Raw genomic sequence first — 15,791 nt, forward strand, 5'->3', positions numbered from 1 at the left:
CAAACCACCGAGCTATAACCCACAGAGCTATAAATCACTGAGTTATACCAAAAACAACCCCTAAAAACAAACATTATACAAACCAAAAGAGCTATAAACAGATAAGGAAAAAAGCTACGATAATTAAACCGCAAAGTGCTTTAACCACTGGCTGCAAAACAGCAGCAATTAGCATATTGTCTTGTTTACATGTGTTCCCTGCCTCTCTCCAGCACCTCACCCATTTTTCTACCCCTACAGGCACAACAGTATGGAGAAAAAGGACACAACCAAACACCAATAAACAAGAAGACCACAGTACCAGAAGTTGCGCCATGGCAGAACCCACACAAAAGATCAAATCTACAGGAAACGGAACACCTGAAAACACCCGAAAAGACTGAAACCGCCACAATACCAAACCCACACATCAAAAGTGCAGACGCCCAAGGTGAACCCCCCAAAAGTGATCCCTACTCCCCTCCAATCATCCTCAGACTGGCATAGTTATGAAGCGCAGTACAGCTTCTCCCATAGTATATCATCATTGATCAGCAGGGAAGGTGGTACGTTTCCAAATGCATAATAAGGAAGCCCAGTAGTATTTGACCAATGGGGAACAGAGATGGGCAACCAAGATCTGGCATGGGCTAACACCATCCAGTAAAGCCAGTCAGCCAGAAAGGGGCAAATGCAGCCTTTACAGTGGTCACCTCCATGGAAAGGTAACAAACAGCCAGTGTAGGCTGAAGCTTCTGTGCTCCTTAGCTTGAGTTGTAATTAAATTCTGTAGTAGAGGAATAAGAGTCAACAATGTCCAGCTTACAGAACTTAGCGGTAAGGGAACAAGACAGGTCAAACCTAAGGAAAGGCACAGTACAATTCTAAACTCATCAGCTTGAACCGGCTACTTTCAACACTGTTGATCACCCTCTTCTTCTGCACACCCTTCATGACACAGATACGCTTATTATCGTAGATTTGTAAAGCGTTACAGTGCTCTGCAACACCGTACAGTGCGGAAAACAGTACATACATTAAAGAGGGACATACAAGATAGACAAAATACATGCAGACATGACAACATCAAGCATTTTCCTCACGCATCTGTCGCCAGTTTAATCTATTCTAAATGCTGTGGAAAGTCTGATCTTCCCTTGCAGCTCAACATCTGCCACACCACTCTGCAAATATCTGCTCTCCAGAATCAAATTAAAATTGCTCACCCTCATAACCGCCGCCCCTTTAACATCTCAAAAATACACTCATTATTCCTCCTTAGAACTGCCTCTGACCTGCTCCTCGCCTCTGATAATCACCTCTTACTCCTACCTACAAGACGCTACACATTTATGGAATTTTCGATCATGACTCTCCCACAGCCTTTAATTCTTTAAGAGCTATGAAAACCCACCTCTTTACTATAGCCTACCCTAATCTCCATTCGAGTCCCACTTAGAAACATAGAATTTGACAGCAGATAAGAACCGCTTGGCCCATCTAGTCTGACCAATTTTTAACGTAAAGTAACCTCAAAGCCTATTTGATCCCTTATTCTTTGTAAGGATATCCTTAGGTCTATCCCAAGAATGTTTAAATTGCTCTACAGTATTAGCCCCTACCACCTCTGATGGGAGGCTATTCCACTTCTGACCTTTCTGTGAAGTAGTTTTTCCTCTGAACCTACTTCCCTCCAGTCTCGGTGCATGTCCTCGTGTTCTTATACTTCTCTTCCTATGAAAAATGTTTCTCTCCTGCACCTTGTTAAAACCCTTGATATATTTGAAAGTTTCTATTATAAACCCTTTCCCTTCTCTGCTCTAACTATACATATTAAGATCTTTTAGTCTATCCAGGTAAGTTTTGTGCTTTAGGCCATCCATTATTTTAGTTCTTCTTAGTACAGTCTCAAATGTACAGTATTTATATCCTTCTGGAGATATGACCTCCAGAACTGGACACAGTATTCTAGATGAGGCCGTACCAATGACCTATACAGTGGTATTATTACTTCTTTCTTTCTGCTACTGATTCTTCTCCTTATGTAACCAAGCATCTGACTTGCCTTTCTCATTGCATTGTTACATTGCTTACCTGCATTTAAGTCACCATAAATAGTGACTCCTAGATCTCTTTCCTCCTCAGTAGTTTCCATTATAGTGCCATTAATACTGTATTTAGCCTTTGGGTTTTTGAGACCCAAGTTCATGATTTTTTATTTTTTGGCATTAAACTGTAGTTGCCACTTTCTCGGCCATTCTTCTAAACCACCTAGATCATCAATCATTTGTTTTACCCCTCCTGGTGTGTCTACCCTGTTGCATATCTTTGTGTCATCTGCAAAAAGACATACGTTCACTTCAATACCATTTGCAATGTCACCAAAAAAAAAAAAAAAAAAAAAGATATTAAAAAGCACTGGTCCAAGTACAGATCCTTGGGGTACTCCACTGGTAACCTTTCCCTCCTGTGAATGCACTCAATTTACTATAACTGTTTTCTATCCTGCAACCAAGATCTTATCCATTCAACCATATTAGAATCCAATCCCAAGCTTGCGAGTTTATTAAACAGTCTGCGACGTGGGACAGTGTCAAAAGCCTTACATCCACTGCACTTGATCCTCTTGTCTCTGTTCTACGCTTTCCCCAATAAATTGTAAGCACTCAAGAGCAGAACAAAACTACCTTCTGTTTTTATTTAGTCTACCTTGTATGTCCCGGTTTCATGTATGCTCTATTTTCCCCACTGATCAGTGACACAGAGCACGGAGGCACCTTAAATAACAACAGGAAGAAGAACTCTTTGTGCTCTCACCATCCAGAGCCATGCATTGAAAACCCAATAAGCAGGGATGGATCCTTTTCAGTGCTGCTCCGGGCAAAAACAACAGAGTATGTTATAATGCTAATAAAGTAAGCGGCTATCGCTAGAAATGGAGGATGCAAGTATCTCCATAAACGCTAACGTTTTCAAACATGGATCCAAACCTATCCTCAAGCCTCACCAAGAATAATGATTCACAAGCATTAGTTGAGGGTCCTTTTCATTAAGAATGGCTAATTTATTATTTAAATTATTTTTCTAAATAGAAAGGGGTCGAATTTGGCAGCAAATTGGAATAAAAATATATTTAAGCCAAACCTCCTGAGTACAGGCATGTAAAATATATTTTATTTTTGAAGGACTGAAATATCTGGGAATATAAACTTATCTTTTCACATTTTTATTTGATTACTTTTAACATATGGTACAATGCATCCATTACATGGATCTAATAAATGTAGCAGGCAGAGGAGATCGTTTAAAGGTCTCTTCAAACCTTTCATGTGATAGCCAGGACTTGGGAAATAGCACCTAGTGTTCACTTTGAACATTGCATGTTGTGATAATCGAGGCAGGAACCAAATGAAACCATTCTCGTTACCCTCTCCAAATCTACTGTAAGTGACTGCCAGGGCTAGTGGTGTAAAAGCTGGTTGAAGGAGATAAATCATATTGTAAAAAAAAAAACAACAAAAAAAACAAAAAACAAAATAAATAAAATAAAATCACAAAACAAGGTGGGCAACAGCTACATATGTAATACTACTCAAACAGCTACTTCTGCCAGTAAAAATCTCCTTTTTCCATATAGGTTTGATTTTTTAGGACTTCAAAATGGAGAAATGTGCGTCATTCCACATGGTTGTTTTTTACTACAACGGCAACTTTGGCTGCTCCATGGATCCTAACTTTAGGACATGGGTCTAGTTTTTAAAAACATTTTAAACCAACTGAAAGGTGTTAATTACATATATGTTTACAGTTGCGCTCATATTTTAGAATTGAAAGAAATTATGTCTCAAAAAAGTATTTGTATTAAATCTTTTCATATATCTCTTAACCTATTCGCTGTAATGTCAACTGGATGGCCTTATTACAAGCTGGTGTCAAATGTTCCAGACAAACATAATATGTGTAGTTATTGGAAGCTGAAGCATATAATGTACTGCACATGTGCATAATATATATATAAGCAAATTATTTTAAAGCCATATAAACTGCCACTTTCTGGGTGGCTTAAAGACAGAATGACCGTTTGATGGCTACAAAATAAATATATTTTGAATATTTTTACATTAAAAACTTGTATATAATAAAAGGATCATTCTGATCACATAGGAAATTGACTAGTGGTGTTTATCCCGACACACGAAGATGAAAATAATGAAAATACACTAACTTCTCCCGAAGTTTCTGCAGTTCCACCTTCAAGTCCTCGTCTTCCAATTCTGACTCATCATCGCTGCTCATAGGCGAGGATGGAGAATAGATTAGGGAGTTCTGCTTTTGGGAAAAGACCTCCCCTTGAGAGTTTGGTCCAGCCTCTCGCACTGTAAATTCACAGTCTTTGCCAGGAGTTGCAGACATTTCAGAGTCACTACTGGGCTGCTTTGCAACATTGCTTTGCTTCTTGACATCTTTCATCCACAGTGCTGCATTAGATGGAGCACTGCTGCCAGTGGCAGAGGTTTCTTCAAGTTCCAGGTCAGGGGTTAGAGAAGACGCATCGGTCTCGCATGCTGTGCCGGCAGACTGTAGCGTCTCCTCAGCTCTGGTAGCAGCGGATTCTGTTTCTTCTGTAGAAAAGGGTTTCTCTGATGTCAGGGATGTGGGAGGAACACTGGCAGGTTCAGCAGCAGGGGATTGCTCTTGCTGTGGAACGGTAATAACCTGCAAATAGGAAAAAAGATGAAAAGAATGATGTAAATAGAAAATTAAGATATTATTGTATTCAGTTTGTATATATACACACACAAGTTATCAGAAGAAGACCAAATCCATGACAAACCCATAAAGCCATAATGCAAATTATTCAGTATAAACTGTTGAAAATTACTTCAATTCAATAGCACTGCTCGCTTCATGACAATATAACGGGTGCTTCAAACTTTCCAGTGTCAACATTAGCACTTACTGAAAAAACCCAACTACTGTGCTCCTACCCCTAGCCAGAGCCCCTGGGGCTGCTACATGGAGCAGTTTTTCCTAGGGCTCCCTCCTCTCAAGGCTGAACTGAAACCCTGAGGGGGTTGGAGTTCAAGAACCTGCCGCTCAACATTTCTACTTCCATTTTACAGTGGTGGACGGCACTGAATTGCAATTCGGTGAACCGGCAGAGCCCGGGAAAACAGCTGCAGGTAGCAGCGCGTTACTGAAACAAAATTCAGTAGATGATAGCGCGGCTTAAAGCATTAACCCACAAGCACTAGGTGCACTGTATTTGAATACCTGAAAGTTATAGGGAAATCATAACTGCACCCACACAGCATTCAGATGTTAGTAGACCATTTTAGCATAGAGGAAAGATAAAGATAAGGCACAGAATTTACATATGAAATCATTAACAAATCATAAGACATACAAAAGGTAATGAAGATGTGAATATTTTTGTAAGGGATGAAATCCGTGAATATAATAAATTGAAATGGGTTAGATGTGTTAAACTATTAATGACTTGCTATAAGTCTTTTCAGTGAACAAATAATTACTTGGAAGTTGGTCAATGAACAAAAATGTATAGGAGTAAATAGTAAAATAAAAAATAAAAATAAAATAAAAGTAATGGATGTAAATGAGGAAAGCGTAAATAAATTTAACACAAAAAAAGATTTATAAAGAAAAATTAAAAATGTTAAATACAGTTTTGTTTGATATATTTTCCCACAATGTAGATATGAATAAAAGAATAATAATGGGAAATTAGAGATACAATAATTGATAAAAACCCAATAGATATAAAAGAAAAGACAGACATTAATGAAATGAGTTACATTATACTGTGGTTAAACCATGTTACATAATGAAATGTTAAAAATAAAGAAAACATGAAAATGAATAATTAAATAGCTAAATAGATACATAAAGTAACTATGCAAGCTATTGTAGTGTTTTGTCACCTGTTCGTGGCTGCCTCATCAATACTTCTCAAGTATGAGATTCCATTACATTGGGTTCCAATGACAGATTGAGAGAAAGCAGCTTCTACTCTTAAGAAGCTACAACAACGTTTTATTGACAAAGCGGTCAGATCCGATTCTATGGTGGCCAACAAGTTCCGGCAAAAAATGTTGCAGAGTTTCATAAAAGTGTTCAGAACATAAAATTGCTCCACGGCCCCAATAAAGAAGGGAAATTTCTGCGATTTTTTACAAGGCATTGTATAATCTCTCAAACTCATTAGACCCCACCAGATATGGATGGATTCACCGAAATACCTACCCAAAATCTCTCAAAACTGCCTAGCAGTACTTAATGAAGAGATCTCCACAGAGAAAACCGTGCAGACTATTAAACATTGAAACATGTCTCAACACCATACAATGATCGCCCCACAACCCAATACCATAAAAAAACTTGCCAGCGTACATGCTCCTAGTCCAATATGTGTGGTTGTATTTATATCTTTCCCTCAGTTGGTTATTGTTTGGGGATAGCAGGTCCCCTACAATACCGGCCTTGAGCTATCCAAATACCCAACACTTGAAGGCTCCATTAGTTTTCGATACAGTAAAACCTTTAACACCTTCTCGGGGTGGGGCAGCAATTAGCTCCGCTACTACGAGGGCCAGTATTGTGACAATTCCAAGCCCTATTCGTTATTAAAAATCATTGCGAAAATCCTAGCTACACATCTCAAACATACCGTTCCCTCAATGTTTCTCCTGAACAAAGTCGGCTTTGTCCCATTCTGCCAGGCCTCAAACAAGACCGGACAAACAATTGACAGAATGTACATAAACAAAAGCGTCCCACTATTCTCATGGTCCTTGACCCTGAATATTCGGTTGGTCCGATATCCTGGTCATTTATGTTTCATGTCGTATCAGCAATGCATATTTGTAGACGGCGTCTCCGTACTGTAATCCTTCCGCACCTATTTCTGTAAACGGCGGTAACTTGAGGGCCATCAAGATTTTGAACGGATTTAGACAGGCCCCGTTCTTACCCTTAATGTTTGAAGTACCGATCGAACAGCTGGTCATTAAAACCCATTAAATGCGCATGTCTGCTCCTTAACCTCGATACAGAAAATATCCCTATATGCGCTCTCCGGATACAAAATTAACATGGGCGAGAGAGAGATGTTAGATTTTTACATCCCAGCACCTATAAAAACTAATCTAGAAGCACATTTTGCTTTTAGATGGTAAGCCTAAATACCTGAGAGCCTCCATTATCGCCATCTTTTTCAAGTCAACTATTCTCCACTTATCAAAACTTACCTCAATTCTAAGTAATTCATGTTGTAGATCAGCCATATTGACTCTAAAAATAAACATTGCACCTAGGTTTCTTTGTTACAAACTCTCCCATTCCAAAATTGCCCCAAATTTTTAAATTACTGCAGCACATCGTATCATTCTTTATCTGGGTAATGCAATGTTCATACTGCAGCATTCTACTCAGGGGTGGGGCCGGAACATCACAGACTTTACAGAAATTATCACAAATCGACCAGTGTGTGCAGTGAAATGCCCCTTCATCCTCTAAGGTTTGGCCAAGTATAGGAGCAAAAAGTTCCCAGATCTTTCCTCTGGCTCCATAGACATCTATGGCTATCAAGTGCTAAATCCTACGCTTTTATCTTTTTAGCCAGACTCTGAAGAAATCCGGATTTCCCTTTTGAGCAGGACATGAAATCCCTTAGTCCCTGGCTGGCAGGTGGTATCAGATTTACTTCATCAACTTTTCCTCCCTTCTTTGAGATACAAGAAAACGGTTTCCTCGAAGGACAACATGGCAGCCCTAATAAAATCGGTCAATTCTCTAATCAGATGAACAGAGAAAGGGAAAGAAAACACTTCTGAGTGTATATAGGGTACAGCTCTTCCTCTGTGTCTGAGTAACTTCCCAAGCTGCTTCTAAAAGATATAATAAACAAGGGTGGGACTATTGATGCTGCCAAGGAGTTTTTCAAGGAAATCCCTTATTTATTGATATAGCACCAGCAAATACCTTAGCGCTTTATAATTGGGGACAAACACAGTAATAAAACAATAAGTAATACAGACAGACACAGAGGTAAGAGCCCTGCTTGCAAGCTTACAATCTATTGGAAATTAAATAAACAGGTTAACATAACTTGTTTATTTCCTCTTCGGACTACCTGACAGCCCTACAGGATGTCTACCAAAGCTGTAGTAACATAGGGTGGGACAACAACAAGTACACCCTAACGACCGCAGCAAGAAATTTATGGATCTATAGTCTGAAGCATCTTCCTTCCAAACTGATTATTCCCTGCTGTCACATCCAACCTATAATGCCTTATAAAGGTGTGGACTGAAGGCCAAATTGAAAATGTCACATGTTGAGACATGAACACTTCTCACCCAAGAGGTTGCCACCACTCAATGAATGCACCCTACGAATGTGAGGCTATTCGAGACTTATCCCTTTTTATTCCTGCATGATGACTTCTCAAACCTATTTTCAGAAGGTATCCTTTGATTCCGTTTGTCGTGTACCTATAGTTAGTACAAAAAGTTTTTTACACTTAATTTTTTTTTTGTTCTCTGAAGATGTATGGAGATGTATGGAGATGTATGGAGATGTATGGAGATGTATGGAGATGTATGGAGATGTATGGAGATTTATCTCATCACATCCAGTGTACAAGCATTTCTCCTCTTTATTTTCCCGATTCATGATGTAAATCATATACTACTCAAGGTAGGAAAGTTGGATTTGTCCAGAGGGCTATATTATCCTAAAAATATTCAAAAACTGTTGCAAAATCTCTCTTTAATTCTTCATGCAAGAAATACAGTACTTGTGAGGTGATTCTGCTATTGGTTTAATTTGATCTCTTTTTGCACGAGAAGACAAATGTTATTCCAAATTCTCTAGTATATTATTGATGGACTCAGTTTTCTGGCTTATAATTGTAATTCAATTGCTTAGCTAGAAGCTCCTTTGTTGCTAAGCAATACCCCACTCAATTTACACCCCATCTAGTAGAGTGTACTCAGGTTCAGGTGCAGAACTGCTCTCTGATGTAGGAGGCCCAGTAGAATTGGTAGAACAGTGATGGGCCACATGCGGCACCCCGAGCATTAAACTGCGGCCGCCAGCTCCTTTTGCTATATTGTCAGATTGTAAGCTTTCGAGCAGGGTTCTCTTACCTCTCTGTCTGTATCTATTACCCAGTATTGTCTTCTCAATGTTTGTTCCCAATTGTAAAGCGCTACGGAATTTGCTGGCACTATATAAATAAATGTTGATGATGATGGTTTATTATAGCTTTTAACACTTTAAAATGCCTGCTGATATGTTATTACAGATAGGTGTCTGTTTGATTTGTATTGTTTTAACTTATTACCAAGATTAAGGGTAATGTGCGGCCATTTACAAAGTTACAGGAATGCGCATGTGTGCCAGGTTGTCCAACACTGCTCTAGAAGCATTTCCAAGGCTATTGCAAATAACAGCCACTGAGGCCAAAATGGGAGGATAGCGGTCACTTCCACTGCTTCCTTCCTGATCTTCCACAGTGTACGTTATACGAGGAAATGTGGGAAAGCCATATCAAAAATGGAAGTTCCAGGGCCTTGTCATGGAATCTATCCCTATCTGGTAACTTTGTGATAGGCAAACACAAAAAAAGAGAGGATTTTTAGACTTACGATAAATCTGCTCCTCTGATTCCATCTGGGGACACTGCTGCCATGGGCTGTGAGAGTGGAGGTGGAGTTGGCATTTAACAGGTTAACTTTGTTAGTGTATCAGAGCTGACAAACCCCTCCCCTCTGGAACCCCCTGTAGCCTCTTCAGTCCAAGTATAAAGCCCCAAGGAAGGGGAGTCAACCAACCAGAAACCACACAGCAGAAGAGCAGAAGGGAGGGAACGCAGTGTCCCATAGATGGAATCAGAGAAACGAATTTATCGTAAGTATAAAAATCCTCTTTTCTCTTTCATCCTATCTGGGGTCACTTATACCATGGGGATGTTTTAAAGCAGACCCCTTTAGGGAGGGACCGCTCTGACAGCCCGGCACGTAGAGCACTACTGCTAAAAGCAGCGTCTGTTGACGAAACATACATTGAATTGATAAAATTTGGTAAAAGTATGGACCGAGGACTGTTCGGCTGCTTTGCATAACTGGTCAGCTGAGACCCCATTTCGTGCAGCCCAGGACGCCCCCACTGAAAGGTAGAATGGGCCACAATACGATCTGGCACAGGTCTGTTAGCGCTGACATAAGCCTGCTTAATAGTAGACGTAAGCCACCTAGCAATCAATTGCTCAGAAGCCGGCCAATTTAGAGTCAAACAAAACAAATAAAGGATCCGTGCGGTAAATCTTTGGTGTCCTCCAGACAAATTCTTGGAGCCCTGACCACATCCAGAAACTCCATGGAACCTGTCCCTGAAAACTGTGGGCCACCCTTAAATACCGGAACCACTATTTCCTGGTTCACATGAAAGCTGCACACTACCTTTGGTAGGAAATCGGGAACTGTTCCAAGAACAGCCCTATCATTGTGAAAGATAAGATATGGTTCACGACATGAGATCAGCCAATTTGGAAACTTTACGAGCCGATGCAATAGCTTGTAGAAATACCATTTTATTGTCAAGAACCTTAATTCTGCAGTGCTTAATGGTTCAAAAGGAGGCCCTTGAAGTATATTAAGCACCAGGTTAAGATCCTAGGGGGCCGTTGGAGAAACATATGGAGGCTGGATATGTAGGACTCCTTGCAAGAAGAACCTGACTTCCGGAATGTCTGCCAAGCGCAGGTGAAAATATACTGAAAGGGCTGATATTTGTACTTTCAGTGAATCTAGACTAAGGCCTGCACCCAAGACATCCTGGACAAAAATCAAAACCCCGGGAGACGAAAGGCAGCCATGTGGTATGGTCAGCTCTCACACCATCTGATGTAGGTTTTCCAGATGCAGTGGTAAATATAAGCCGAAACTGGTTTTCTAGCCCGAAGGAGGGTGTTCACTACTTGTGGAGAGAACTCTATGAACCTCTACAAGTTGGCCTCAACAGCCATGCCATTAAACTGAGCCGAGGCAATTCCTGATGTGTGAATGGTCCTTGCCGAAGAAGGTCTTCTCGAAGAGGTAATTTCAGACCCGGACCTACCTCTAGCCCCAGAATTTCTGCGTACCAAACTCGCCTTGGTCAAGCTGGAGCCACTAGTGTGACTGGAGTCCCCCTTGCTTCACTCGTCGAAGGACTCTGGGAATCATAGGAATGGGAGGAAACAGGTATGCCAACATGAAGTCCAATGGCATCGTCATTACGTCGATGACCACAGCCAAGGGGTCTCTTGCTCCAGAGCAAAACGGAGGTACCTTCCTTTTGTGACACAATGCCATTAAGTCCAGGTCCGGGATTCCCAATTGTAGGACCAGAGACTGGAAGACCTCTCAGGATGGAGCGACCACTTGCCTGGCAATATCGCATAGGCAGCACGGTGGCTAAGTGGTTAGCACTTCTGCCTCACAGCGCTGGGGTCACGAGTTCAATTCCCAACCATGGCCTTATCTGTGTGGAGTTTGTATGTTCTCCACGTGTTTGCGTGGGTTTCATCCCACACTCCAAAAACATACTGGTAGGTTAATTGGCTGCTATCAAAATTGACCCTAGTCTCTCTCTCTGTCTGTGTGTGTTAGGGAATTTAGACTGTAAGCTCCAATGGGGCAGGGACTGATGTGAATGGGTTCTCTGTACAGCGCTGCGGAATCAGTGGCGCTATATAAATAAATGGTGATGATGATGATGATGCAAACTGAGAAAGTCCGAATCCCAGTTTTGGATTCCTGGGATAAAAATTGCTGATATAGCGGGAACGTGGTTCTCTGCCCAGGTCAAGATCTGAGCAGCCACCCTCATTGCACCCACGCTCCTGGTGCCTCCTTTTCTGTTGACATAAGACACTGCCGTTGCATTGTCGGGAAGTCTTCGCCTCTGGTGACAATTGTATCAGTAGTCTCGCTAATCTCAGATGGGATCCTGACCACTTCTTGAAGTGGTCCCCATTGGAAGCAGCACAAGTGCAGCCGACCATGGAATGGTGTCGAAAGTTGATACTATCTTTCCTAATAGACACGTGCACAAGTGGACCGACAGTCTGCGGGCAGGTCATAACCTGAGCCATCGGGTTCCTCAGGGATTGAGATTTGTCCTCCGGAAAGAAATCCATGTGTCCATGATTAGTCCCAGAAAAAGTAATTTTCTGGCACGGAATCAATTGTGACTTTTCTCGATTTATGAGCCATCTGTGCGTCCCCAGGGTCCTGATAGTGAGGACCAGGTGCTGATTTCAAAAGGAGAGCTGAGGAGTCTTTTATGAGCAGATCGTCCAGAAAGGACACTATTTGCACTCCTCTGGAATGAAGACAGGCCACCATTATTGCCATTATTTTTGTAAACACTCTTGGTGCTTTCGAAAGGCCAAATGGGAGAGCTCTGAATTGGTAGTGAGACGGTCCCCACTGTGAATCTGAGAAGGGCGTGATAAGCCTTCCAGATAGGTATGTGAAGTTAGGTATTCATAATGTCTATAGACTCCATGAATTGATCTGGATCCAGTCCATTGATGACTGACCTGAGGGATTCCATTCAAAACCTGACCACCCATAGGTGCCGGTTTAACTGCTTTGGAATTAGAACATGTCAGAACGAGCTGTCCAGCTTTGGGTCCAAAAAGAGATTGGAGTAGAACCCCTGTCCTTTCTGGTGTTCTAGGCAACACATGTAAACATCGCCTCTTTCTTTCGAGGGTCGCGGGGTAAGCTGGTTTGCGAAGAACCAACAAGGTGCCCGACCTGATAGGTCCATCATGTATCCTCTCGTCATGATCCACTGAATCAACCGGTCTTCAGAGGATGCTGCCCACTGATCTCTGACCAGTAGCAGACATCCACCCACTCCCGCAGTAGACTGTTTTTCTGGAAGCTTGGGTGACGGACGTTTCGTGGAGGAGGAAGACCTACCTCTATACGATTGTCCTTTAGAGGCAAAAGTTCTTGGTCTGTGTGTGTCTGGCCCCGGCCAGCGGAGCCCCCACAAAAGGACTGTCTAAATCAACCAAACCTCAGTGTCCTAGGTTTTGGGGCATTTATTGAGAGGAAGCTGCTTTTGCCTCCTATGGCCTGGCAAATTATGCTGTCCAGTTCAGGGCCGAATAACACTACCCCTGAATAACGACTTTTTTGATTTCGTGTCTGCATCACAGGACCTGAGCCATAAGGATCTCCTGGCCGCTACTGCGGTTGCAGACATAGATGAAGAAATGGAGGCTGCATTCTGGGCGGCCTCGTATAAGTATCCGGAACCCTCTTTGAGATGCAGGGCAAGGGGGAGCAATTCCGAATTTTGCAGACCCGCTGCTAATTGGTCAGCCCATATTTCAATAGCTTTGGGAACACATGCCAATGAAAACATAGGTCTGAATGATGTACCTGCTACGGTGTAGATAGACTTTAAAAATCCCTCCATTTAAAACCGGCCCGAGTGTCACATGACACCATCCGGCCAATCAGGAGATAATGATTCCAATCGTTAATAAGCTGTCATGTGACACTCGGGCCGGTTTTAAATGGCATGTGGAAAATCATTAGCAATACTCCTCTGATGAAACCGTGACTGACGCGGAGAAACGTGTCAGGATATCTTCATCTGACTCTACTAACACATTAAGTCTAGCATTCTTTATCTATACCCCGGGGTATTCAGCTGCAATTCAAGTAAGTGGACTAAGTTGATAAAGCGGACTAAGTTGATAAAGCGGATCTACATGGTTATTGTCTCCGTACAGATGTCTATACGGGCCATGAAGAGTGTGTAATTATTCAACACAAATCATCTGTTACTGCTGATGCAGTTGGACTGTATGTTTATTTCAATCACACTTGGCCGTTGACTACACGGTAAGACCAGGATAGCGTCTTTTTCTTTGATCGTAAGACTGCTTACTTCCGATTTATGACAGAGGACATCCACTTGCTCCAAACTGTTTCAGCGTTTATCTACAGGCCGATTGGGCCGCTGAACATTTGGTGAATCTAAGGAAATTCATTCATTTATGCCTTTAGATAAGACTGCCTATTATTCATCTATGATATAAGATTCCCAGTATTTTATCCACTGCAGCGGATATCTACATGTATTATTACCATCTCTGGATGTATCCAATTGTTAGTTAATCTAACCTCCGAGGTATAGGAGTATAATAATGAGAATGCAAATTAGTGAATAATATTTGTTATCAAGAGTTTTACCACTGCGCTTGTAGTGCAGTTGGATTTACTGAGTATCAACTCATATTTTATTTGTTTTCGATATATTGCGTTTCAATGGAATAATAAATAACATTGTTGGAAACTGCGCCCCTTTTTTTCTTTCTTAAGATAAGGGCAGCATGGTGGTTTAAGTGGTTAGCACTTCTGCCTCAGCACTGGGGTCATGAGTTCAATTCCCAACCATGTCCTTATCTGTGAGGAGTTTGTATGTTCTCCCTGTGTTTGCGTGGGTTTCCTCCGGGTGATACGGTTTTCTCCTACACTCCAAAAACATACCAATAGGCTAATTGCTATCAAATTAACCCTAGCCTGTGTTTCTGTCTGTCTGTGTGTTAGGGAATTTAGACTGTAAGCTCCAATGGGGGCAGGGACTGATGTGAGTGACAAATTCTCTGTACAGCGCTGCAGAATTAGTGGTGCTATATAAATAAATGATGATGGTGATTAAGTACATCAATCCAATTTTCCCTAACATGCTATGGGGGACACAGTAGAAAAATGGGGATGCCCCAAAGCTGCCCATAAGGGAGGGAATGCTCCTAAACAGTGTGCAGAAACTTGCAAGCAAAAGAAACATCTTTTGCGAAAGTGTGCACTGACCACCATGTGTCTGTCCTGCACAGCTGTTCAGTTTAAACACCCAGCCACACTGCAAAGGAGGTACCAACAGAGCAGGTAGAATGAGCAGTCAACCTATCTGTTGTAAGCCTGACTGTTTATAGTCTTAATCCATCTGCAGAATGATTGTTTGGAGGCAGGCAAGCCTCTCTTCACCGCATCATACAGGACCAAGAGATGTTCAGAGCTCCTTGGCCCTCTGAATACGCGTACCAGGTAAAGCTCATCTAACAAGCTATTCCCTGCCTCATACTTATATTAACAAAAAGCTGGAACCACAATTACCTGGTTCAGGTGTAACAACCTTCTGCTGGAACGTAGGTTTCTTCCTGAGAATCACCCTCTCCTCATGGAACACCAGGAAAGGAGGACAGGAGGAAAGCAGTCTTACAGGACAAATATTTTAAATCCATGGACTGCAAGGGCTCAAAGGGTGGATGTTGTAACATCCCAAGGGACCAATGGAGAGAAATAGGGAAGCTGTACATGCAGCATTCCCTGAAGAAACATTTGGACCTCAGGCTCAGGGACAGCTTTGTCTGTGTTTTACCAGACAAAGCTGGCATTTTGGCCTGAGTCCTGATGCAATCCCCCCTGTAAAAAGGTGAATATGAGGATATAAAGGCAGCTGTAGGGAGCACACTTTGCTCGCACCAGGAAAGGGTGGTCTTCAAGGCCCTATGGTAGTTCCTGGCAGAGACTAGCTTCCTGGTCCTCAGCATGGGCTGCATCACACTGTCTGAGAGACCCTTAGCTTTTAGTATAGCCACCACATTACAGCTGGCCGTACTAAATTTAGATGCATGAACGGGCCTTGAGATAGAAGATATAATTGCATTGGAAGTCTCCACATAGGAGCTTCCATCATCATGGACTCCCTCTCCTCCT

General features: G+C 41.9%; 1 protein-coding gene across 3 annotated transcripts in view; it reads right to left on the reverse strand.

Annotated features, from left to right (window-relative positions):
* WNK3 (WNK lysine deficient protein kinase 3) overlaps positions 1-15,791 on the reverse strand; it is a 98,458-nt gene that overhangs the window by 14,854 nt on the left and 67,813 nt on the right. For all 3 annotated transcript variants that reach the window (XM_075184922.1, XM_075184921.1, XM_075184920.1), the window contains exon 21: positions 4,205-4,695. In XM_075184922.1, the coding sequence (XP_075041023.1) occupies positions 4,205-4,695 (491 nt within the window). The remainder of the gene's footprint in view (positions 1-4,204; positions 4,696-15,791) is intronic.

This window comes from Mixophyes fleayi, chromosome 9, assembly GCF_038048845.1.
Source record: "Mixophyes fleayi isolate aMixFle1 chromosome 9, aMixFle1.hap1, whole genome shotgun sequence".
NCBI lineage: Eukaryota > Metazoa > Chordata > Amphibia > Anura > Limnodynastidae > Mixophyes > Mixophyes fleayi.